Below are 27,188 nucleotides of genomic sequence, written 5' to 3' on the forward strand. Positions count from 1 at the left end.
TTTTTGCTCCCCCCTCTTGAATGGCCTCCTGTGCCACGGTGCCGTGGTCGGCTGGCTCTTCCTCCCGACAGCCCGCTTCCTCATCCACACAGGGAGCAAGTACCTTGTACCTGTTGGACAAGGTAAAGAGCTGAGGCTCCTCTGTTCCTGAACACAGGATCCATCTACCTGCCTCACTTGCAGTCACACCCTGCTGACCCTGTCCACTGACCAGACTTGAGGTACTTAATCTACCAGGTGTGACCGCCTCCTGATACAAAGTGTCCAGGTAACTCTCCCCGTCCCGGATGTGCCGCAGCGTCCGGAGCTCGGACTCCAGCTCATCAATTCTGAGCCGGAGTTCCTCCAGCAACCTACACTTGCTGCAGATGTGGTCATTGCGGCTCGCAATGGGATCTGCCAGCTCCCACATCATACAGCTACAGCACATCACCTGCCCAGCCATCTCTACTTAGATAATTAGTTAGAGAGGCCAACCCCCCCAACAGTATCCAAGGCGGTATATCTGTTAGAGAGGGGGATGACCACAGTGGACTCCTGCACTACCTTCCTGAGTCTTTTACTGTTCCTATGGTCACACATTCCCTTTCTGCCTGTGTAATCTCCACCTGTGGTGTGACCACCTCGCTAAACGTGCTATCCACGACCTGTTTAGCATCACAGATGCTCCACAATGAGTCCACCCGCAGCTCCAGCTCCGAAATCTGATTAGCTAGAAGCTGCATTTGGACACACCTTCCGCACACATGGTCACCAGGGACGCTGGAAGCGTCCCTCATTTTCCACATCCTGCAGGAGAAGCATATCACAGGTCTGAGTTCTCCTGCCATGGCGTCCCTCTTGATTAAGCTAGTTACTCCCTTAAAAAATACACTAGCTCGGCGCCTTATTTATGTTAGCTAGGAACCTTGTTTCTTGACTAATTATACTTGTACAGTACTACTCTATACTTTTTTTGTTAGCTCCTACCTCAGTATTAAGCAATGAATTACTTTAATAGATTGGAAAAAAAACTCACCAGGATTTACTCACCAGTCAGCTGCTTTTTTTAAAAATCCACTTTCAGAAGAGTGTCCCTCGCAGGTCTGGTGCACTCCTGAAGGTACTGCCACTCCCTCTTTTTTTTGGCTTGAGGAAGGAGGGAGGGATGGAAACACAACAGCAATGTAATGTTTGGGGCTAATCCGTTCTTTGATAGTGGGTCCTCCTCAATCCCCTTCTGTGTTGCGGTGACCGCACTGACTTCTCCCAGAATGCTTTTTTTTTGCCAAAATATACTTTATTCATAAAATATCTTCAAGAACATTCCAAACCATTTCAAAATCATCATCACAAAAGTACAATCAGGTTCAACTTTTACAACATGTATCATGAGGTGCATCATACAAACAATGAATATTACAATCATTTGTAGACATTCATTTTGAGCTGTACAACCCAAGGGGCTCTACGCAGTTCCCAGTCCCTCGGTGCACTGTGGCAGAAAGGTCTTAGGCAGCGACCCTTCCCCATTGCGCCGGCTGCCCCAAGCTTTAGTGCATCCCTCAGCACGTAGTCCTGGACTTTGGAATGTGCCAGTCTGCAACACTCGGTCGGGGACAACTCTTTGCACTGGAAGACCAACAAGTTTCGGGCAGACCAAAGAGCATCTTTCACCGAGTTGATGATCCTCTAGCTGCAGTTGATGTTTGTCTCGGTGTGTGTCCCTGGGAACAGCCCATAGAGCACAGAGTCCTGTGTCACAGAACTGCTCGGGATGAATCTCGACAGAAACCACTGCATCTCTCTCCAGACCTTCTTTGCAAAGGCACAATCTACAAGGAGGTGAACAACGGTCTCGTCCCCACCACAGCCACCTCGAGGGCAACGTGTCGAGGGGGTGAGACTCCTGGCGTGTAGGAAGGATCTGACAGATAGGGCCTTTCTCACCACCAGCCAAGCCACGTCTTGGTGCTTGTTTTTTTTTGCAAAAATATACTTTATTCACAAAATATCTTCAACCTCATTCCAAACCATTTCAAAATCACCATCACAAAAGTACAATCAGGTTCAACTTTTACAACATGTATCACGAGGTGCATCATACAAACAATGAATATTACAATCATTTGCAGGCATTCATTTTGAGCTGTACAGCCCGAGGGGATTTAAACAGTTCCCAGTCCCTCGGTGCACTGTGGCAGAAAGGTCTTAGGCAGCGACCCTTCCCCATTGCGCCTTTGCGGCAGCTGTCCCAAGCTTTAGTGCGTCCCTCAGCACGTAGTCCTGGACTTTGGAATATGCCAGTCTGCAACACTCGGTCGGGGACAACTCTTTGCGCTGGAAGACCAACAAGGTTCGGGCAGACCAAAGAGCGTCTTTCACCGAGTTGATGATCCTCCAGCTGCAGTTGATGTTTGTCTCGGTGTGTGTCCCTGGGAACAGCCCGTAGAGCACAGAGTCCTGTGTCACAGAACTGCTCGGGGTGAACCTCGACAGAAACCATTGCATCTCTCTCCAGACCTTCTTTGCAAAGGCACAATCTACAAGGAGGTGAACAACGGTCTCTTCCCCACCACAGCCACCTCGAGGGCAACGTGCCGAGGGGGTGAGACTCCTGGCGTGTAGGAAGGATCTGAGGGGGAGGGCCTTTCTCACTTTCTCACCACCAGCCAAGCTACGTCTTGGTGCTTGTTGGAAAGTTCTGGCGATGAGGCATTCTGCCAAATGACTTTGACAGTCTGCTCAGGGAACTATTCCACAGGATCCACCCTCTCCTTTTCCCGGAGGGCCTCTAAGACATTACGTGCCGACCACTGCCTGATGGATTTGTGGTCAAAGGTATTTCTCTGTATAAATTTTTCCACGAGGGACAGGTGGTACGGCACGGTCCAACTACTTGGAGCGTTCCGCGGCAGCGTGGCCAGACCCATCCTTCGCAACACCGGGGACAGGTAGAACCTCAGCACATAGTGACACTTGGTGTTTGCGTACTGAGGGTCTACACACCGCTTGATGCAGCCACACACAAAGGTGGCCATCAGTATGAGGGCGATGTTGGGCACGTTTTTTCCCCCTTTATCTAGAGGCTTGTACATCGCGTCCCTGCGGACACGATCCATTTTCGACCTCCAGATAAAGCGGAAGATGGCTCGGGTGATCGCCACCACGCAGGATTGTGGAATGGGCCAGACCTGCGCCACGTACAGCAACAGCGAGAGTGCCTCACACCTGATGACCAGGTTCTTACCCGCTATGGAGAGGGAGTGTCGCTCCCACATGCCCAGTTTCCTTTTCACCATAGGCACTCGCTCCTTCCAGTTTCTAACGCATGCCCTGGTCCCTCTGAACCATATCCCCAGTACTTTCAGGCCGTCAGCCCTGACAGTGAAGGGGACAAAGGATCGGTCAGCCCAGTTCCCGAAGAACATGGCCTCGCTCTTCCCACGATTTACCTTGGCTCCCGAGGCCAGTTCGAACTGGTCGCAGATGTGGATGTCTGCGCACCGACAGCGGATCCAAGCAGAAGACGGCGACATCATCCATGTACAGGGAGGCTTTGATCTGAGTGCCTCCACTGCCTGGGATCATCACTCCTCTTATGCCCGGATCCTTCCTGATGGACTCAGCAAAGGGTTCTATGCAACACACAAAAAGGACAGGTGAGAGAGGACATCCCTGCCTGACTCCAGATTTAATCGGAAAGCTATCTGATTTCCACCCATTGATTGAGACTGCACTACTGGTGTCAGTGTAGAGCAGTTGTATCCAATTGTGAATTCCCTCCCCAAACCCCATTTTGGAGAGCACATCCACCATGTAGGTGTGTGATATTCTGTCAAAGGCCTTCTCCTGATCCAGGCTGATGAGGCAGGTATCCACACCCCTGTCCTGTACATAGGCAATCGTATCCCTGAGCAGCGCGAGGCTGTCAGAAATCTTCCTGCCCAGCACAGTGCAGGTCTGGTCAGGGTGGATCGCCAATTCCAGAACGGATTTGACCCGACTGGCGATGACCTTGGACAGAATCTTTTAGTTCACATTCAACAGTGAAATGGGTCGCCAATTTCTAATTTCCTCCCTTCCCCGCTTGTGCTTGTAGATGAGGGTGATAATGCCTTTCCTCATGGATTCTGACATACTGCCGGCCAGGAGCATACTCTTGTACACTTCTAGCAGGTCTGGGCCGATCCAGTCCCTCAGAGCCGAATACAACTCCGCCGGCAAGCCGCCGCTTCCGGGAGTTTTACTCTTCTCGAAGGACTCAAGGGCCTTAGTCAGTTCGTCAGGAGTTAGCGGTTTGTCCAGGCTCTCCCGTGTACTGTTGTCTAAGACCTCCATGATAGAGAACAGGAAGGACTGGGAGGCCGTGCTGTCTGTGGGCTTCACGTCATACAATCCGGCATAAAAGGATTTGCTGATCCTCAAAATGTCGGGCTGTGATGACTTTACTGAGCCGTCTTCTTCCTTCAGGCTGCTGATCACAGAGCTCTCTCTGTGTACCTTTTGGAAGAAGAAACATGAGCACGTCTCATCCTGCTTCACGGAGCGGACTCTGGAACGGAAGATGATCTTGGAGGCCTCCAAGGCAAAGAGCGAGGCTTGCTGGCTCTTCACCTCTTGGAGTTCCTCCTTGACATCGACCCCCATCGACTGCAGCTGGAGCAGATTCTGCATGTTTTTCTGGAGTCGGGACATTTCCCTCTGTTCCTTTCTAGCTTTCTGGTGTCTTTAAGTATGAAAAATCTCTTGATGTTTCCCTTGATCGCTTACCACCAGTGTGTCAGGGACTCAAAGAGGGGTTTCACGGTTCTCCAACCTTTGTAATCCCTCTTGAGCTCCTCAATGTTCTCTGGGGTCAGCAGTTGCATGTTTAGCTTCCATGCCCCCCTTCCCACCCTCTGGTCCTTCTCTAAGTGGCAGTCAGTCAGTAGGAGGCAGTGATCAGAGAAAAACACCGGCTTGACGTCGGTGGATCTGACTGCGAATGCACGGGACACAAACAGGAAGTCTATCCTGGAACGGATGGACCTGTCTGGCCACGACCAGGTGTATCTACACTGCGTTTCATCTGCAGGGTTGCTGAAGACGTCGTGCAGCTTGGCATCCTTAACTGTTTCCATCAGGGATCTGGACGTGGCGTCCAATCTGCTGTCGGCCCTGCCAGATCGTCCAGCCGCATCGATGATGCAGTTGAAGTCACTGCCCAGAATGACTGGCCTGGAGGTCACCAGCAGCAGTGGGAGCTGCTGAAAAACCTCCAGCCGCTCGGCCCCTTGTGACGGGGTGTACACGTTAATTAATCGGAGTGGAGCGTTCTTGTACATTACGTCTGCTATGAGGAGGCGCCCACCCACCACCTCCTTAACCTCGGAGATGGTGAAGTTGCCTCCCCGCAGCAGAATACCCAGGCCGGAGGAACGAGAGTCGTTTCCGCCGGACCAGATCGACGGCCCATGGGACCACCATCGTGACCATTGCCTGTAGGAGCTGAGGTGCGGTATCGCACACTCCTGCAGAAACAACAGGTCAGCTTTGACCTTGGCAAGGTAGTCCAAGGTCGCAACACACCACGTAGTAGATTTAATGCTACGCACATTTATGGATACAATCTTTAAACCCATTTTAAAGCATTTATTCTCTTACCAAACCTGTTGTCTCTGAGAGTCCCAGACCTTTAGTCTGCTCCTTCATACCCGTAGTGTGCTCAAATTGCCTCACTTTGGATGGGCTGAGGAAATCCCCATTGGCAGTGTTCTGCTCGGGTGGCATCTGGGGGTCCGTGCAGAGAGCGGGGTTTGAAATGACCTTTGTTGGAGAAGCTTCTCCAATCCTCTCCCCCTCTGGGGCGTTGCTGCTCCCGGCTTCCCGGAGCTGGGGTGCGCTGAGCGCCTCACTGCTCCCAGATTCCTGGGGCTGTGGTGCACTGGCCTCTTCGGGTTGTAGGCAAAGTTGGGGTGCGCTGGTCTTCTCATTGACTCCCATGTTCTGGAGCTCGGGTGTCTCGTCCTCCAAATCCCTAGAGCTTTGCCGCTTCTTCTGTCGGTGCCGCCCTGGCACTTCTTCGTCCAAAGAGCTGCTGCCTTTGTCTTCTGTGTCGGATGGGAGACGCCTCTTGCCACTTGTCTGGGAAATGGCTTGGTTCCTTCTTAGCCCCTTCTTCCTTTTGGCTCTCTCCCCCTGCTGCTTTTCCACTGCTGCCTCCTCCACCTCCTCCATTGATTCGCTCTCCTGAGGAGTGGGAGGTTCAGGGGGCAGTGCTGTTGATTGGCTGTCTGTTGCCTCAATCTTTTCCTCCACCTTGTCTCTCTCTGTGTCCTCCTTTGTCCTGTTGTTCTCCCTGGGGGCCTTGGTGGTCGGAGTGACACGAAGCATTTCTTCTGCTTCCCCCTCGTTGGCTTTGGCTGCCTGTGCATAAGTGAGGCAGCGTTTGGGGCAGGTCCTGTAGAGGTGACCTGCCTTGCCACACAGGTTGCAGCACTTAGTCTGTTTGCAGTCCTTTGTCTGGTGCCCTTCCTGTTTGCAGTTCTTGCAGAGGGTGGCACTGCAGTTGGCCGCCATATGACCAGGCTTGCTGCATGAGCGACAAAGTTTCGGTTGCCCAGCGTAGACAAGGTAGCCACAGCTTCCCCCGATAGCGAATCTGGAAGGAGGGTGGAAGGTGGCTCCCCTACCTTCGGTCTTGAGCGTGACCTTAACCTGGCATTTGCATGTCCAGATCCCCAAATCGTCTCTAACCTCGGTGCAGCTCCCAACCTTGTCGAAGTACCGGTGAGGAAATTGAGCACGTCAGCGACAGGGACGTAGGGGTTGTAAAGATGCACAGTCACCACATGGTCCCGTTGCAACGGCAGAGCAAAGAGCGGCTCCACCGTCAGGATCTTCATCTCCGGCAGGTCTCTCTTCTCCTCGAACACCTTCAGGAACTTGACGCAGGCTGCCACTTGCTTGAACGTCACATCAAAATATCCAGCGTTAGGGAAGTCCTGCAGGGAGTAGATCTCCGCAGCTTCGAATCCACATGCCTTTAACAGGATCCTCTTGGTGAAGAAGGCCCGATCCATAGGTGCTCCTCCTTCGCTGTTCCTCACCGTGACTCGGACGGTGTTAGGTACCCCATGGTATGGGGTTCGATTGGTTTTGGCATTTGCTTCACGACCTTGCCCTGACTTCTCCCAGAATGCTTCTCAGGCACTTCTCACTACCGCCCTCTGTTGGATGTTCTTCCACCTGTTGAGTGCAAGGGTCCTTCTCCTCGATCCCCTTCTGAGTTGTGGTGACTGCACTGACTTCTCCCAGAATGCTGCTCAGTCACTTCTCACTAATGCCCTCTGTTGGATTGTACACTGATATCCTATTTTAAGGCCTTTGTGCTGCCCAGCTTTCACAAGGCATACTGTTTGAATAAAATAGTAAATAGAGACATAAACAATTACATCATCAATCCAACCATGATGCATTATTTTATGCATTAGTATTGTAATGTCTCATGGTGTAATATTGTAAATGCTGTAAACAATACCTTAATAACTTAGGAAAATTGCTGGCAGAATTGGGAGTTGAGGGCACAGGTTGTATGGGCAGAAGCGGGTATAATGGCTGCTCCTGCCCAGTCTCGTGCCCCCACAGTGACTTAATATCCGTTGGGACATTAATTATCTTCAGGCAAGATTTCCTGCCTCACCTGGGGAGGAAGTCTTACCTCTTTCATCCCAGCAGTGCCACCGAGAACAGTGTTTGAATTGGTATCAAGCCTCATCATTTCAGGTGTATTATGAAACCGAGGTAAATCCAATACTTTTGAAATAGAGTCTTGATCAAAGTAGCAGCAGATGATAGATTAATTAATTCACGTGAACTAAATGTAAATATCTATTGAGCATGCCCATATCTGTAATGGAAATAGCAAGGATTCCTCTGTGATTGATACTTCTCTGTCACATCAGTATTCTTATTTTAAAGTTAAGATTTTTTTAACCAGAGCCTGATATTCTCACCTACAACACCCAAGCTGATCTGACTTTGCAATTGCTTGCTTTCACTGAACCAGAAATAAGACAAGATTGGCTCCACAATTGTGGAGCATTATAGATATCAGTAGTCATTGAGAAGGAACTGGGTCAGTTTTCATCAGTTATTTTGGTTGAGCTGCTTTCAGAAGCATATGCATTCAAATGACCCAACTAAGGATAAGAGTACCACTGGGGAAATGCAGATGCAACATCAAGGCCAATTTGGCAGACTCTTCACTGTGGTGATGTAGAGAGATTCAAAGTCTACTCTTATCTTCCTGTTTGATGAGCTGTGGTTGATGAGATCTCAAAGAAAAGCTAAACCGGTGGTCCAGTTTGCTAATTCCAAGTGGAAGCGCTGGAAGAGCAACTAGTTAATGACAAATCCTGAATGTAGTTATAGCTAAATGTAATACCACTGATGTTAAAATAATTTGCTGGATTTCTCTTCACCATTTGGTGTCCCTGCATAACACATTCTGTTGGCTTCTTGGAACATTGAAGTAATTTGCTTTCTTAGTGCAGGTCAGCAGTATACAAAAGAAGCTGAACTCTAATGAAGATGGGATGGCAGTATGATCATCTGGGTCATTTCAGCAAGCAGAACCCACATATCTAACAGGAAACCTGCACATTACCACCATTGCCTGTGACGCATCAAGGACAGCAGAGCAGAATAATTATTTAAGAGACAATGTACATTTTTGTTCAATTGCCTTTAAAGAGCATTCAGGCTCACTAAAGAAATTTTCTATAAAGCGAGCACTGGTGTTAGAGTCATCTCAAACTTTATAAGGAATCTTAACTGCAGCCAAACAAGGCACCTTTGGTGTAAGTGATTTAATCTAGTCTCAGTAGGATTTTTTTCACACTACTGTTTCTGTCACATTATTAACCTTCTGGTAGCTGTCAGATAGCAGATTAAATAGACATTTTTTTAAAGCTCATAGTTTCCAGATGTCAAATGAAATTTGTCACGAGAGTTAAACTCGCCAATCTTCTGGTAAATTTGAATCTTGATGTGTAAATTAACAACATATTTCACACCAAAATCTGCAAATGTTCTGTTCACAGTAAATGCATTAACTCCTTTGAGCATTATTTTAGAATTTTACAGTGAATGGTCTTCAGAATTCATTTTATGAGCGCTCCGTTATTGGGCTGTGTTTTATTTGAATAATATCGTAATAATTCTTTAAACATAAAGTTGGCAAACAATGACTGGTGAAAGCAGACATATGTGAAAGAAACAAGACACATTTAGTAAGTAAATGTTCTATTTTAACTTCATTATAATATAATTGTCATATGCATGTGGGAATTTCCAAACTATAGATCTCTAAATTTATCTTACTATCAGCCATGACACAAGAAACTTTTTTGCATAAAATTTCTTTGCTTAAACTTTGAGTAATGAGATCAGGACTTAGCTATGGATTTTTTTTATTCACACAGTTTTATTAACACAGAATTTTAATCTGCCAGGGTGGATGGGTGCATGTGGGAAATTAAAGAAGCAAACATGTTGGAGCGATGGGAAGTTGGCAGGAATCCACCAATTTCCGCATTTAACCCTTGTATGTCTGTTGGCGTGTAGGAAGTTCCCGTGCAACAGGCACACCTGTGATTGAAAACAAAAAATGCTGGAAAAACTCAGCAGGTCTGGCAGCATCTGTGGAGAGAGAAACAGGCGTAACGTTTCAAGTCCATATCACTCTTCTTCAGAGCTAAAGAGAAGAAGAAATGTGATGGATTTTGCACCTTTTAAGAGCGGGTGGAGCAAGATAGAAGGTCAGGGATAGTAGGAGCTAAAGAGAGATTAACAAAGATGTCATGGACACAAGATAAAGGAGCGCTAATGGTAGTGGTAAAGGCTAAAGAAGGTGGTGATAGTGGCAAAAAGGTAAGAACAGAATATATTTATAGCAGAACAAGGGTCAGCGCTCTGTGAAAGCATAACATTGGGCAGGATTTTGCCCTTGGCAGGGGTGCTCGGCAGGGACGGGCGGGGGCATCAGGAAGCCGACTGTCACCTGCGATTGGCTCCGGACTGCGATTTTACGCAGGTGGGCCAATTAAGGCCCGCCCCGGGTGGATCGCGAGCTGCAGCGCTGAGCACTGCCTGTGCAGGCGGGGTGAGAATGGAGAGCGGGTCTAGCACACAGTTTGTGCATGCATGAGAAAAAGTTGCCTCAGGGAGATTGAAATGCTGTGTAAAAAGAATAAGGAAAAGAATAAAAATTTAATAAAACATGCCCCCTCATGTGACTCTGTCACATGAGCTGGGGCATGTTTTTAATTCAAAAATAAAGTTTTTATTTAATGTTTATTTGCTTTCAGAAACCTCATCCCACTCGTGGATGAGGTTTCCTAAAACATGTGAAGACCGCTTGGCCTTTTCGCCTGCCCATTAGGTTGGATGGGCAGTGTAAATTTGAATTTAAGTAGATTGTTAATGGCCTTAATAGGCCTTTTAATTATTGGTGGGCGCACAGAGGACTCTGACGCATGCCCGCCGAATGAAATATCGCGAGACTGCGCGATGACATCGGGACGCATGCCCGACGCTATCGTGCGTCATTTGGGCTCACCACCGCACACCGAGTGTAATATTCTGCCCATAGAAACCAGTGACAGATGTGTGGGTGGATGGGGGTGGGGCACAGTGTTTGGGAAAAGGATTAAAAAACTGAATAAATAAATAAATATAAATAAATTAATTAAAATTAAAGAAACATGTAAAATGTTCATGATATCTTTGACAATCTCTCCTTAGTTCCTAACTATCCCTGACCTTCTATTTTGCTCAACCTGCTCCGCCCCTTCTTAAACATATAAAATCCGTTACATTTCCACTTCTCTTTAGCTCTGAAGAAGAGTCATATGGACTCGAAACGTTAACACAGTTTCTCACTCCACAGATGCTGCCAGGCCTGCTGAGATTTTCCAGCATTTTTTGTTTTTGTTTCAGATTTCCAGCATCCGCAGTATTTTGCTTTCATCTTAGCGTCTATGATTGAGCCAATTGAATGGATCTTTAATTTGAATTCTAGCTTTAATGCCAGTGCACATTCTTCGACTGTCTGAACCTCACCTAGTTTAACAAGGCGAGAGGACAGCAAAGAAAGACATGGCTGGGCAATATGACAGGCTGGAATGCCTTTAAATACTGAGAGCTGACAGCTGCTTCTTTACCAAGGTGAAAGGCTTTTGCTCACGGGATTTGTTCTGAGAGCTTTAACTGCTTTGGCAGTAATTTCTAAGATTTTGGAGATCATATCTGCTATGTTTGACCTTTTTTTGCCTTTGACCTGCACTTCCCAGGTGCCAGCCTACAAAACAACATGGGAGCAGCTAATGCAGGCCCCCCCACCCCCAGCCCCACCCCCCATCCTTGGATCTCTGACGAGCAACAAGAGAAATAGCAACAGCCACATTACCTGAAATGGTGCTGGACAATTAAACAATTAAACAGATAAGGAGGATCCACTAACATCCTCATCCTCAACAATGGCAGAGCCCAGCATTTCAGTGCAAAAGACAAGGCAGAAGCATTTGCAAATATTTTCAGCCAGAAGTGCTGAGGAAATGATCCATCTCGGCCTCCTTCTGAGGTCTCCAGCATTAGAAGTGTCAGTCTTCAGCCAATTCAATTTACAACACATGATATCAAGAAATGGCTGAAGGCAATGGATACAATAAGGCTGTGGGCCCTGACAACATCCCAGCAGCAGTACTGAAGATTTGTGCTCCAGAACTAGCCACACCCCTAGCCAAGCTGTTGCAGCATTGCTACAACAGTGGCATCTACACAACGTGAAAAATCCTGCAGGTATGTCCCATCCACAAAAAGCAGGACAAATCCAATCAGGCCAATTACCGCCCCATCAGTCTACTTTCAATCATTAGCAAAGTGATGGATGGTGTCATCAACAATGCTATCAAGGGACACATATACAACAATAACCTGCTCATTGATGTCCAATTTAAGATTATCAGTTAGGCTTACAGTGTGGCTCAGCTACGTATGCTAGAAGCTATGTACATTAATACACAGGACCCTGTCCTTTGCAGACAGAAAGAACATATACGCACATTGTGCCTTTTTCAACTGAACAAAATAGGCGACAGCCATCCCTGGTTCATTCCCTAGGGCAGTGCCTTGACCAGTCAGGGTCAAGCTCCCTGGTTTGAATTTAAACAAAGCTTGGCAATTAGCTGTCAGTTATCAATTAACTGGTGCATTCTCCATGGCAACACCTCTACCAATCAGCATCCAATTGACAACCAATCAAGCAGTATAAATTGTTGTTCCCTTTACAATTTGGTATTCTTGCGAATTGTCCTGATGAGTGCAAGACGAAAAGCTTTGACAATATATCTCTTTTTTCAGCAATATATCTTTATTCAGTGGACTTCTTCGAGAGAGCTTCCTGTCACTTGCCACCATCAGTGACTGAGTTGCTCCTGTATCTCTCACCAGTCAAAACTGGGGACACTTCACCCTGAAACAGAAAACTATTATAATTTCCTGCGCCCTGATTTACTCCATCAGTAAACATAGGAGAACCTATCAGCTTGTCATATGCTTTACACTGTGCAACTGTGCCAATGCTACAGCCTTGTTTTTCCACTTCCAACGTCCCAGCTTTACGTGTCCCTTTTTTATGACGAGAATATTATATTGGTCCCCTTGAATCAAATTTATCTCCCAGCCTTTCTCTTTTACTAACCGGAAAACCACTAATCTTTTCACCCTGACCTTCTTCCTCAATAGAACTAGGTTTCTTTTTGCCATCAAATTCCCTACTCTCCAGTTTCTCTCTGAGTTTCCAGACTGGGGCTTGTTACTAATATACTTGTGAGTCAGTTTGTAATCATCTGCCATTTCTGCAGCATCCTTTATTTTATGAACTTTACCTTCACCTAGGTGGAACCTTATTCCCACAGGGACACTACTTTTAAATTCTTCCACCAGAATCACCTCCCTAAGGTTCTCAAAGTCTTGTTCAACCTTCATTGCTCCACACAAATTATCAAATACTATTTCCTTCTCTCTAGCAAATTCCACAAAGGTTTGATTCTCTTATCTTCTCAAATTTCTAAAATTCTGTCTAGACTTCTGGTCCTCTCTCATACAGCAGGAATTTTCAGTTGGCTTGGCGGGGGGGAGGGGAGAGGCGGAGGAGGGGGCGGCCGACACACCAAAGCGTGCGTCCCGACGTCATCACGCTGAATCACGATGTTGTGTTCGGCGGGCATATGTAAATGGCCTATTAAGGCCATTAAGGAACTAATTGAGTTAATTATAAATGCTGCCCGTTGAACCTTAAGGTTGGTGGGCAGGCAGAAAGGCCAATTAGGAAACCTTATCCATGAGTGGGATGAGGTTTCCTAAAGTTTTTATTAATTAAATTTTTTAAAAATTAATAAATATAAAAAACATGTCCCATCTCATGTGACACAGTCACATGAGGGGACATGTTTAAATATATTTTTTACTCTTTTATTTAATAATTTCAAAAGCCCTTCAATCTCCCTGAGGCAGCTCTATGCCTCAGGAAGATTGAAGCGCACTTTCGCGCATGCACGTGAAAGAGCGCTGGCCCCGAGTCTCCCTCCTCCCCCCCGTCCCTGTAGCGTTTTACCGCTCACATCTTACGCTGGGCAGGCCTTAATTGGCCCACCCGGGTAAAATGGTGGTGCGGAGCCAATCACGACCAGCGATCGGCCTTGCAACCACCCCCACCCACTCCCGCCAAGCCCGCCTGCTGCCTGAAAAATTCAGGCCATAGGCATTGAAAATAGCATTCTTTACCTTATCATTGATTGTTCTGAATGCTCTTATGAAAGAAATACACCTCCAAAGCTTTTCCCACAAAAACACTCTGTAGGATCACAGGCCAATTGTCTTTGGGCCATTTCAGTTTTGCGGCAACTCTCTCAAATGACACAAAGTACATTTCTACCCCTAACTCAATAAATTTCAGTACCAAGTGAATATTCTTTGCCAAATCAAAAGTATGAGCTGCTGGCTATGGACTACCCTCACTATTTCCTTCCAATGCATCAGCTTTGAGTCTTTCTTTTTCCAATTCTATTTCAATTTTTTGCATTCCTCTGTCATTTTCTAATCTTTCTTTTTCAAATTCAAGTCTTTTTTCATTTTCTCTCTTGAATTTCATTCTCTCTTTTTCTAATTCAATTCTTGCTAATTCACCCTTAACATGCATAGAATCATCCTCTTCTCCCTTGAGCTGCAAATGCTGAACCACTACTTCAACTATCTATGCTTTCCAAGCTCCCAATTTCAAGTTGGCCCTTAATTCCTCTGCTACAATCTTCAAATTAACCTTTGTTGACTATTCCAAGCTACCAAGAGATAAATCAATACTCTCCAGAAGGGTCTGAGCACTAAGGTAGCCATATCGATTTTCATTAAATATAGCAAAAGAAAATGCAATATCTTGTTTGTTGAAATTCTTGAAAATTCCAGTGTACCTGTTTTCCTGTCACAGTGCTTTGAGGTCCTGGATGAGCCCCCAATTTGTTATGATCCCCCTGGTAGACTGATAACATTGTTAAAAGAAAGGAATCCCCACAATGCCAATGGAAAGAAAACTACTGGAAAAGACAACATTTTCTCCAAACTTATACTGTAACAGACCAACTAAAATCAATATAATACAAAAATTATTTAACAGGTGAAGGATATTTCAAAAAAAAAGGTAAATTTCACATTAAACAGTCGTTACAACAAAGATACGCCTCACATAGTTACAAGCGCTCGCATTACTTCCCTCACAAATATTGACCACACGTAATCTCACAGTCTTTCCATCTGGGCCTTCATTCTGTAGGGTCTCTCACTTCCCATCCAACCATTTCAGCCCTTGAGTCACATTCACCAGCAGTCATATTCCATCTGAAATCCCCGGACACAGTTACTACCGACAAGGCACACGTCTACAAACTCTCTCTCACTCAAACCACAACAGTCCTGATGGCACAGAGTCCCGGAGACTGCCTTCTCTTTAGATGGTCTGGTTGGCTCTGGCAACACTGATACAATAGCCATGGGTATTGTCAAATCGATAATTCTTCACCATTCTCACCTTCAATGTTCTGTCCCTTCCAACTGTATAATACACATAGGCCTGAATTTTCCCATCGGCGATTTGGGGGCGGGGCCTGCTCGCTGATGGGAAAATGACATCGGGAGGAACCCCCGACGTCATCCCGCCTCATTTAAATATTCAGGAAGGCGGACGGACAGCGAAATCAGTTGTCCGCCCGCCGACCTGTCAATGGCCAATTGAGGCCATTGACAGGATAATTAAGGTAATTAAAGGCCCTGCCCATCCAACCTTAAGGCTAGCGGGCAGGCCAGGAGCCCCAGCGGGCTTCTGATAAAACATGAAACCTCATCTACTGGCGGGATGAGGTTTCATGTCCGTTTTAAAAATCTTAAATAAACTTCATGTGAGATTTATTAACATGTCCCATCTCGTGTGACATTGTCACATGAGGGGGCATGTTAGTATTTTTTTTTATTTTTCTATTTTGACACTTTGAAGCACTGTCAGTGATCTCCCTGAGACAACGTGAAAGAGCGCACTTTGACAGTTGGGGATTCCCTCCCCCCGCAACCGGACAGGAAGCACATAGTACTTCCCGTTGGGCAGACTGGGCCCACCCACTTTAAAATGGCGGTGGGGCCCACTTCGGCGGCAGAGTTCGGCTGCCCACTCTCCGCCGAGCCAGTGGGCCCTGCCTGCCAACCTAGGGCAAAGTTCTGCCCATAGTAACATGGGGCAGAATTTTACACCTGCAGGATTTTATGGTCCTGCTGAGGTCAATGGACGTTTGAATGGCTCGCTGCATTTTATGGCCCCGTCCCACTGCGACGGGGCCGTAAAATTCCGCCCCATAGTCTCTGCTCTATTTTCAGAGCTCTGCTTCAACACCAGGGGATAAATTTTCGGGTCAGCGAGTGGGGGCGGGGCTCGCCGCCCGCCCACCGATACGTAAAATGACGCACGGTAACATTGGGCAGGCGTCCCGACGTCACTGCGCATCATTTAGATTTTCAACTTGGCTGCGCGCCTGCTGAACTGTCAAAGGCCTATTAAGGCCATTTAAATAGTCATTAAACCAATTAACAGGGCTGCCCGTCCAACTTTAAGGTTGGCGGGCAGGCGAAGAGTCCAGGTGGCCTTCACATTTTCCATGAAACCTCATCCACAGGCGGGATGAGGTTTTATGAAGTGTTTATTAATTAAATAAAAAATCTTGAGAAAATTCACTGACATGTCCCAGCTCATGTGACTGTCACATGAGGGACATGCCTTAAAATATTTTCTTTCCTTTATTCAAATGTTTAGACCTTAAACTAATCTGCCTCTGTGCCTCAGGGAGATTTCTGCGCTCACAGGCCCCGACTCAGGGAATACGCCCCACCCTGTCCCCGCCCGCACAGGGAGCGCTCAGCGCTTCCGGGCACGTGTCACACTGGGCAGGCCTTAATTGGCCCACCCACGTAAAATGGCAGCGTGGCCCCGGTCGGGTTCGTGCCCGCCCCCACACAACCCTTCACGGCCCTTTCTGCCCCAGGTTCTGTGCTAAAACTGTCAAACAGAAAACTGTTCCATTCAGAGAGAACCTTACTTGTTTTCCCTTTGCAAAAATTCTCAGTGTGACCTGAACTGCTAAACAGAAAAGATAGGCTGGCCCAACCCCACTACAGTTAGCTTTCTATTTATGCTTTGCTTCTTAGCTGCTCATAACCATAGCAACCCCAATCACATGGGCATTTCTTAGAACCTAATGATGTAATAATCAGGAAACCAATTAACCCTCTTTCAGAATACTCCCCAGCTCACATTGGTCTTAAAGGGACATTGCACAAAAATAAAATACATGCTTCCCAAAGCACATGTGTCATTACCATCTTTAATCTTTAGAATTTTCTACCCAGAGAACAGTAAAGGCTGGGTCATTGAATATTTTAAAGGCTGAGTTATACCAGTTTTTAATCTATAAGAGCACCCAGGGTTTTGGGGGACTGACAGGAAAGTGGAGCTGAGACCATGATCAGATCAGCCATGATCTTATTGAATGGCGAGCAGGCTCAGAGGTCAAATGACCTACTCCTGCTCCTATTTCTTATGCTCTTATGTTCTATGTTCTTATGCCCACTGGGAACAAATTGTCTCTGCAGGCCCTTTTAGCCTACAGCATGATCTCCTGGGTTGCTTCAGAAAACCTTGGAGAACCTTCCCTCAATGAGGCTCCATCACTCAAGTTATTGCCCCTCTATTACCAGTTGTAAAATGGTTCCTTTCTGTCCTTCACTGGGGTCCCTTTAAATACTGAGGCTTCAACAGTCAGGTGCAGGTTGTGATCACACCTGCTAGCTCCAATTGTTCGGGCAACCCAGAAGTGGAACATCAATGCTGAGTTAAAGAGCCAAGGGGAACCTGCTCCACTACCTTTTGGGCTCCTGACCTGCTGCGGGCCTCCTTCACTGCGAGTGGGCACAAATGTTAAAATAAAGCCCGGTGAATCTAGGATACTTAGCCTTTAACTGAGGTAACTACTTTTATCAATAATTTTTCTCATTCAACTAGCCTGAGCAATTGGGGTGGCTTTGCTTTATGATGTCACTTTATTATGTGGTATAACTGAATTTCTCACGTAAGCATAGAAATAACCTTAATTTTGGGTAACTGTGTAAAAATGGATGATGTCAGATTGACCACCCATTAATCATCCATCTTGTTTTTCCTTTCCATTGAAGTTAAAGCTTAAAATTAGTCCATATATTTCACCAGATAGATCAATGTTAGTTTTTAGTTACAAGGTTTGGAAAAGCTTGCTTTGTGATTGCTACTTGGAGCATACCTATGTCTAGAATATTAATACCAGCTAATAACCTGTCTATGACTCTTAAAATTAAGATTGTAACTGCTAGTTGCTCTTTTATTATATTACAGTTGAGTCCAGTCCAGTCCTCACACACGCATACTTTCCAAAGACTAGCAATCATTCTTGTTTGTGCAATTTAATAATGTTTTAAATATTACTGAGTTTATAAATGCTCCTTGATGAGAAACAGACATGTGTTCTGAAAGTGGGAACCCTGGCTGATTTTTCCTCTCATTAATCCAGTGGTGCCAGCTGAAATCAGTTACCTCAGCATAGACCAAGGATGAAGCCTGGGCCTTCCTGCTCTGTATGGTTCAGTTCCAGTACCACACAACATGGGACATATATTCACTGAGCCACTCAGGCAGCAGTCGTACTTCTTTTAAACTGGGGAAGCTGAATGTTATGGCTTACTGGCCATAGGTGTCTAAGAGCTGTTTAGCCTGTAGGTTTACTTAAAATTGATATTTGCGCAGATGCATCATGTTACAGTAAGTCACTCTTGACATTTAACTATTAGCATTTTGGATACATGAAATTCATTGGTTTCAATACTGCACAAAATTATTCTTGATTCTGAAAAATGTAGTACTGACTGCAAAACAAGCTGTGTAATCACAGTTCAGATGAGGGAATGCACATGAAAACTATGTGCCACCATAGGTAAACTGGGAGCAGTGGCTGATAGAAAAATATTGGGACTGGACACCATCTTGGCAACCAAGATCCTTCTCTTATTGCTTCTCTTCTTCACAATGTAATTATGTATGGCAGAGCAGTAAAATCGACTCCTGACTAAAGTATGCAAGAATTATTAGATTTTTACAGTAACTTCTGGAATTCATTGCTCCTGGTGCAATATACTTTGTATAATATTAAGTTATAACAATTTACAAGCAACTTAATCCCCTTCAAAAGCTGTTATTGATTTACCTTAACCACATGCTCTGCAGATCTGTTTCATGAAATTTGTAAACAAAGATTGTACTACAACCATCTTGGAATAAGAAATCATCTAATTCTGTTTTTTTTCACAAATTCAATCTTATAGTAAGTATCATGTCAGCTTTAACATTTTCAACAGTTTGAGTGAGGACTATATAAGTTAAATTGTATGTCAAAACCAAATTACTTATTTTTGTTTAATAGGAAGTGCTCCAAATTATACATTCTTGGCACTTTCAAAGAATGAAGTGTATTCTTAAATTTGCAAATTAATTGTATATAATAAATTTTAAAATTAATGTAAAAATGCACTGAAAAGCTTATGTGGCTGTGAAATATTCTACTCGTGCAATACACTTCAAGCTTGCGTTAGCATGGTGTTTAGTTTCTCTCTACTCCAGGATATGATATCTTTCTATATAAATCTATTTTGAATTTCAATTTACATTAGTCCTATTGTACTGTTTCTGGCTCTGTGATTGGGAGGACAAGGCGTCACAGGATTAGGGTTACCTGATTTTATAAACTGAGCTCTGCAAAGAATTGAAATTCTTAGACTACATACTAATACTACAATCTAATAGCAATACACAAATATCCTGCATTATTAAAAAAGTTTCCAACTATGAGAGGTAATCACACCCATTGGGTTGTAACATGACATCCAGTGTGCCATAATGTTACATTTTAATTTTGATGTTTTTGTGAAATATCTGAATTTTACTCATTATGTTTTTGTACAATTGAAATGCCAGACAGCTGTAGTATATTTCATACAAAGAATACTGTCTCAAAAAGTAATCAATAGGATCAAGAAGTTTCCCATACTAAATGGTTGTAATGACTGACAGTGTGAGAACATCTGTTGAAGGGATTTATTGACTAGGCCTCAGGTCTTCGCAGTGTTTATTATGGTTCTGACCGAATGAACTTAATTTGTTGACATGTTTCTCCAAGTGTCTTATTTGATCCCTCTCACATTTCTTCCTACTGTGTTGTTTCTATGGTAACAGCAGCTCCTGGATCACCAGCGTGTCCACCAACTTCGACTGTACCAAGCTCAGATGGCTATGGTTGGCATGACAGGATTAGACAAACACAGGCCTGTTTCCAGGACACAGTCGTCCCCTGCTGCTTCCACATTACCACATTCTTCTATGGACCATCCCATCAGGCACGTCTACACCACTGGTAGGAGCCCCAAAGGAATTCTTTAATAGGCGCTCTAAATTCAGTATGCTTAGGAGCTCAACAAATTCCAATGCTGTAAGTGCCACAAATTGCACTTTTGTTACACTTCTGTTATTACTTGTTTTATTTGCTATTTGATGTCACGTAAATCCTCAATTATTTAAAATCAGTGATCAGTGAGTACTAATTTGCTCTACACTCATTTTTTAATCCTACCTGTACACAGCCAACCAATTTCAAATTAAAAGCAGCCTAGAACTCATTCTGTCAGAATACTACTGCTACTGGATATTGTGTTTGAACGTGCAGACTCTGTTCCACACTAGAGAACTGCAGCTCAACAAAGCACCTGGCTATTGCTTTATTTTTTAATCAGTTACCTAGTCCAGAAAGTCATTCACCTAATGATTAATCTCTTTATAACTGTGCTTGTGCTCTTTTTCTCCCAAATTAAGTTTAGCTGACATGTAATGTTAGCATATGGAAAGAAAATCAATGCGTAAGCTCAGCTCATAAGGAACACTGCTTTCTTCTGAATAGCAAAGAAAGAAAAAGTATAAAAATAAGCATATGAAAGGTTCAGATAGCTGTATATTGACAAAATTGTAATGGAAAACTCTCTGGCCCACATTAGCTGGAACCAATAGGCCCGTAGAAAATCATAACCCAACTAAACTGACAAACATTTCAGCACAGATGGGGAGAAAAAAAGACGAGTGATTTTATGTCTTGTTGCTTTGGAAGGCTAAACAGAATAGGTTCACATTAAGTAAAATATAAATAAATTAAAGGATCACTTTAGCTCAATTCAAACAATATCAATAATTGTTGTTGTGATCATGGAAAAATTTTCAATTTTGCAGTCATTTTGCTATTGGGAATTTGTGGGGTTTTTTTAAAAAGGGTATGTTACTTTTTAGAATTGGCCTTTTTATTTTGTATTTTGCATTTAATACTGCAAAAGTTATTCTCTGCAGGTTTCCAGCAATTAATGTTCTAAAGTACAGTTAAGGAATTGTACAGAAAGTAAGAAATGCATAACTGTATTCAGAAAATAAACAGCAAGTTGTAATTTTGCTCTACATTTGATTTTTGAGCTCTGTCCTTAAAAGGTTACTAAAGGAATAGCATTTGTTTGATTTGCTATTTTTCTAAATTAACTGACAAATAGCTTTTTACAGTTTTTAATTTTACATGACTCATTGGGTTCAATTGAATATTTTGCTGCAGTACTGTGCTGTTTTGTCACTACTAAAAATTGTGTTGAGCTGTTATGGAAATTCACAGTCTAATATTAAGTTGCATTGAATTTATGTACTGTAGAACATTCTGTTGGACCAGTGTTGTGCTCACAAACATTCAATGTAAGTGAAAAATTAGTCAGAAAGTTATGGTTAAATGTGCTATTCAGTATAAAGAAACGGAAAGCTCCTGTTGAGTGGCTTCTCCTCTATTCTTATAGATTTTTGCCTTTTTTAGTCTTCAAATAACAAAAAAATGCTTTTAAGTTTGAGAGAGGACTACATCATCCAGCTTTATTTTGTGATTCATTTATGGTAAGGTGGAAAAGTCTAAAATAAGAACAAAACATTTTGGAAATGGTGCCAACTTTAATAACTTGTTCCAGGAGGTATTGCCTGTCCCCCTGTTGCTGCTTGTGCACAGTCAGTGAATTTGCTTCATTTGTATTTAACATTGGGTTATGATCTTTTACTGTCGTATTTTACTTTGGAAAACATGGGGTGAAGTTTCCATAGCAGCTGTCCTGATCTCTTGCCAGAGCTTGGGTAGAAGAATGGCAGAAGCCCTGGAGAATGTCACACATAGCTAAAAAATGGGCAATTATGATTCCAGTCTGAAGTCTTTGTGAATCTTCTGGCCAAATTACAGGGAGAGTCCTGGATACTCCGGTGGAAATTAGACTCCCATGTATATAGACCTAAACAATAACAGAAAACATTGGAAATACACAGCAAGTCCAGTAAGCATCTTGAATAAGACAATACAGCTTAATATTTCAGGTAGAAAACCTTGGACTTCTCACTTTTCCTTTTACAGATGCAAAACAGACTTGCCGTGTATTTCCAACAGTTTTATATTTCCATTATTTACATGTTTTTCTTTTCATTTCTAATGTATATTTGTGTACCTCAATTTTTGCACCAATGCTTGCTTTGTGGTAGGGATTGTGGGGAGAGTGGGGTTGGAGGTTAGTGAAAAAGAAGGAATGACATGCTTCACACTGACATAGATGGGATTAAATTGTGTCCAAGGGATTTGATGCATGGAATATTTCATCAGTTGAGGCAATGAATAAACCAAAGCTGACAATTACATTTATTCTCAGCCCTTTAAGACAATGTCAAACTTTAAACTAAAAGGTTGTATTATTTTAAAATGTGAACTTTTAAATTTTGCTTTTTTTTAATAACAGCTACTGGCTGCTAGCTTTAGAGTTCTAATTATAAGTGATGTATATTTTAACCACTTTGCTGCAGAAGTCGTAAGAATTCAATCAAAATGTAATGATGTGTTGAAAACTTAATAAAAATTTAAATCCTTAATAAATGTATTTTTTATTTGTTTCTGTGTTATTCCCACAATCTTTAATACAGCATTCAAATTGCACTGTAATCATTTTCAAAGTAACTTGAGTTTTGAAAATTTTGTAAAATTATTTTTAAATTACAGGTCTACTATAGTGTAAGGGTGAAAGTATCAGATCTTACAGTATTTTTTTTCTTGGAAATATAAAATAATTTTATGGATTTACTAAAATGATACTGTGCCTTAAACCTTTCTGCTGATCCTGTAGCTGGACTGGTTCATGCCCATCCTTGGGTAGGAATTGGGAGCATTCAGTCAAATGTGAAAAACGTAAACCAAAGCACATTGGACTTAAAACTGATCAATAGTTCAGTAGGTCCCTGTTCCATTAGGGACAACAAGATATCCTTCAAAGTAAAGGTCCTCAACAAAATGTAATGGGTACACCCAAATTATGTAATAATCCCAGTGAATTTGTATCTGGCTAACAATTATTTTGTCTTACAGAGGTCGTACATTGGACAGATTGAAATCACAGCTATATGTTCTTTCCTGACTCACATTATACCTAGCATTTATATGGAAAAACTTGCAAGCAAAGGACACTACATATCATCTTTCCCCCCTGTCTTCAACATTTTATGTGCAGAGGCCTCAATACAAGAGCAATTTAAAGAATTTCTGAATGGCATTTATCCCTCTATTAAATTGTCCGTAGAATGAAGTAGCCCTGTTAAGTCATGATTACAAGTAAATTAACTCTCTCACATTGAGAATGCATAAAGGCACTGACAGTCATTCACATTCACCTAACCTATCCAATCACTCAATAGACAGTGGGGTCATCAGATCACTAGTAGACAGAAGCCATTCTATTTGTGGGAGACAAGGCTCTCATGGTGAAGAAGAAGCTGCAGCATATCAGGGAGGCCCCGCAGGATAACGGGTAGCACCTTAGGGCCATGTTCACAAAGCTTTTCCCAATCTGTTAAATTGCAGCTTTCGGTTACTCTCTTGCCTGTTGGTGAACTTTTCTGTAAATACACTACAAATGACTCATTGCTGATAAATTACTGAAAACGGTGTTTTTGCAAATCAGTACAGGAACTCAGTTTAACTAACAAAGTTATCCACCTCAACCCTCAGGAAACAACCCATCACAAACACGACGGGAACCTTATTTAAGATACATAATCCTTACATGTGTACAAATCCTGCTAAAACTAGATAAACAATAAAAAAAATGTCAGCTTTATTTAAGATCTGATAAAAACTCAGTCACCCTGGAGAAAACCCCATGAGCAGAAACATTAGAGGCGGTGGTATGGTTGCAAGTGCCTTGGGAGAACTGGGAGGCGAATAAAAACAATGTTAGTGAATATAATGACATGTGCACTGATATTTGCAGGGGGGCGTGGGGGAGAATATATGCAGGAAAGTTGGGGTAGTCCAGAAATGCCAGAAACGGAGCAGTCTAACAGAATTTAATGAACCCTGGGAACTTAGATTGCATCTGACAAATTCAAATGATTCCCAAAATCTGAGGAATGGAGCCTCATTTAAATATTATAATCACAAACCCGTGCCTCTAGAACAGGTTACTTGGATGCCACAAACCCGCCGTGGACACGTTGGTGTCAGGCTGGTATTGGGTTTCACACTTCTACTATTTTAACCCCATCCTAGACCCTCTCCTGTCCATTATGAGGGGCAGGCAGGAGGATGTGCAGTTGTTAATATTACTCCCATAGAAACATAAATTGAGTAATTCCTTCTTTAGTTGAACAGACCCAAGAAACTGAGCCAACTCCAGCTTGAGTTTAATGAAAACTAATTCAGATTTATAAAGAAAAATTAGTTGAGGAACTCAATGGGATAAAATGTAAACAAAATTAGTATTAAATGCAGGCTACAGTAAAATCATGAATGATGTTTGGAGCTCAATGATTGAGAGGTATAAAATAGTATAAAATGATAGCTAGTTTTCCTGTTGCTGGCTTTGATTCCTAGTAAGGATGACTCTGAATATAATTTTTAACCCAATTATTTTTAATTCCATGCGTTCGTTTTAATAAATATTGGGGTCTGTATGTATAATGGGAGGTTTAGATCTTTTTGTCTATACTACGTATGTGTACTACTATTTTGGATTTCTCAAGCCAAACATTTGCATGTTTTGTTTGCATCTGACTTCAGTAGCTGAAAGGGACTATCTGAAAGGTACGTGTTTCTTGCAACTATGTTTTAATTTCTATCACTATTTCTATGCAGTTCATCTGTTTATCTTATGTATATGGTAGCCCGGTGGATAAGGTATCCCTTGAGACTTGATTAAGTTGATGTAACCATTTCCTGTTCCTAGACGACCCTATCTTATTGAGGCTTCAGTTTCCATGGTAGTTAGATAGGTCTATGCAGATGACTTGTATTTCCACAACATTCTAGAAATATCTGAAACTCTCTACCAATCTCACCCACTTGATAATACGTTTGTGTCTATGTTTCCTGCTGAATGTAAACACAGTCTGACAATATTTCAGTCATTCAATTCTGACCTCAAAATTAAGTTAAATGTCCATTCTTAGACACACCCTACCAAAAGGTACTAATGGATAACTACCGAGTACACTACCATCACATTACAATTATCAGAAAAAATGAAAGAGCTGGAGTGTTCTGAAGGTGGCATTACTGGAAGATACTGATGTTTTCAGAAGTTCTGTTAGTTCAGATTTCATCATCACGAAGGGTTTTGATATAACAAGAGCTGCGGTGTTTTAAATTTCTGTTGCCTTTCTGGAAGTTGTTATTTCTTTATTCCTATTTATTCTATTGGCAAGTTTGCAGCCCAAATCATTGACCTGGAAGAATTTTGTTTATTTTATAAAGTAAAGTGTTATTTAAAATGTAAATTTAAATAATTCATGAACAAATTAACTTTTAAAAAATATAAAATGTATAACTTTAATAAAATTCTACTTACCACTGCAGCAAAGTGGAAAATCTTCACCTCAGAAAAGTCTAAATTATTTTTCTCTTATGTTGGGTTATTTTCCTTATTGTTTGTAACATGAATACAGTTTTTAACTTTAAAAGTCCATTATTCTTTTCTTTATCCCTTTGCTATTCTCTTACTACAGGAGTAGCCTATGACACCATCATGCTTAAACACCAGTGCATCTGTGGTAACCATAGCAATCACCCTGAGCATGCTGGGAGGATACAGAGCATCTGGTCAAGGTTGCAGGAAACAGGATTGCTCAGCATTTGTGAGGTGAGGTGGGGTGTAAGAAATTACTCATTTTCATGTCATGGAACTGTGACCTTGAACTATGGACTAGTAGACATAAATTTCTAAAACTACTTCCAGACACTGAATAAACATTTCAAGAGTTAAGCGATGAAACATTCCGGCAAAGCCTGCAATTATTTAATATTAATTATTTGCACCGACATGCAATATCTATTGAATGTTAAAATTCCATGGATCTCAAAGGAAAGCTCTACAAATATTTCAACTATATATTTAAATTAATAGTAGATCGTTAAGAATCTTGTGAATGCATAAAGAAAGCCACCGCTGAATTTACATTTTGAATCCCATAAGCTGAACATCTTGAATACAATTAATAAAAAGTGCATACATTACCAGACAGTGTCTCAAATATGAGGTTCTGATGCATTTCATAGAATTATATATAGGGGTAATTTTAAGTTTAGGTAGTATGGAAACAAAATCACCAGGTATAAAATCTATGACCAATTCAATTTACAGCCAGCAATACAAGTTCAAATTAGAATTCACAAAAGTGTTTCTGAATGAGCATAGAATTTACAAAAACAACCCTTTAATTATGATAAAGCAATTACGACTCATGCATCAATTTCTTAGTGAAGATTTGAATCGGACACCAAAGTTAATGGGTTTCGATGCTAGCATTCAACTTCAATATTCTGTTTGATGCAGTCAAAAAATGAAGCATTTCACTGTGTCTGATTTTAATATATTAAAGGATTAAAAACAAACACAACTTATTGCTTTTGTTGATTGGCCAATTATGTTACCAAGATGATGAGGGGCGGAATTTTCCAGCCCTGCCCATCGCCGGGATCATCCAATCCCGCCGTAGGCCAGTGGACTTTTGCCTGGGCCACTGAATCTCCCATGGTGGGTCCTGCCACGGCAGGACTGGAAAATCCCAGATGATGTTTATATTAAACGTTGTTTTATCATTTCTATGACATTAATTATAAATACTTTCACAAAAGCACACATTTTGAACCTGTGATTTTTTTTCAATATTTGTTTGATAAATGACCAGGTAAGTGATTGTTTAATGTAATAAATACTAACAATATCAGATCTGGCTGTTTTCAAACCATTCATACAATACGCTTCCTGTCTCTAAATCTATTGGTTATGAATTTTCAATGGGATAATTACATGGAAAATCCTCATTGTTTGACAGAAAAACATTTCCAGCTTTAACTCTACTGAAATGGGCGGAATCTTCTGCCCTCTCTTGTGGCGGTGTTTAGAGGCAAGGATGGCATTTAATCAGGCAGGACTTGGCGGGTGAGCACCCC

General features: G+C 42.8%; 1 protein-coding gene across 2 annotated transcripts in view; it reads left to right on the forward strand.

Moving 5' to 3' along the window:
* Positions 1-27,188, forward strand: part of LOC144678862 (histone deacetylase 9-like) — a 635,070-nt gene that overhangs the window by 414,211 nt on the left and 193,671 nt on the right. For both annotated transcript variants that reach the window (XM_078538855.1, XM_078538856.1), the window contains exons 12-13: positions 19,877-20,054; positions 25,742-25,875. In XM_078538855.1, the coding sequence (XP_078394981.1) occupies positions 19,877-20,054; positions 25,742-25,875 (312 nt within the window). The remainder of the gene's footprint in view (positions 1-19,876; positions 20,055-25,741; positions 25,876-27,188) is intronic.

The sequence above is a fragment of the Cetorhinus maximus genome, chromosome 3, assembly GCF_964194155.1.
Source record: "Cetorhinus maximus chromosome 3, sCetMax3.hap1.1, whole genome shotgun sequence".
Classification (NCBI taxonomy): domain Eukaryota; kingdom Metazoa; phylum Chordata; class Chondrichthyes; order Lamniformes; family Cetorhinidae; genus Cetorhinus; species Cetorhinus maximus.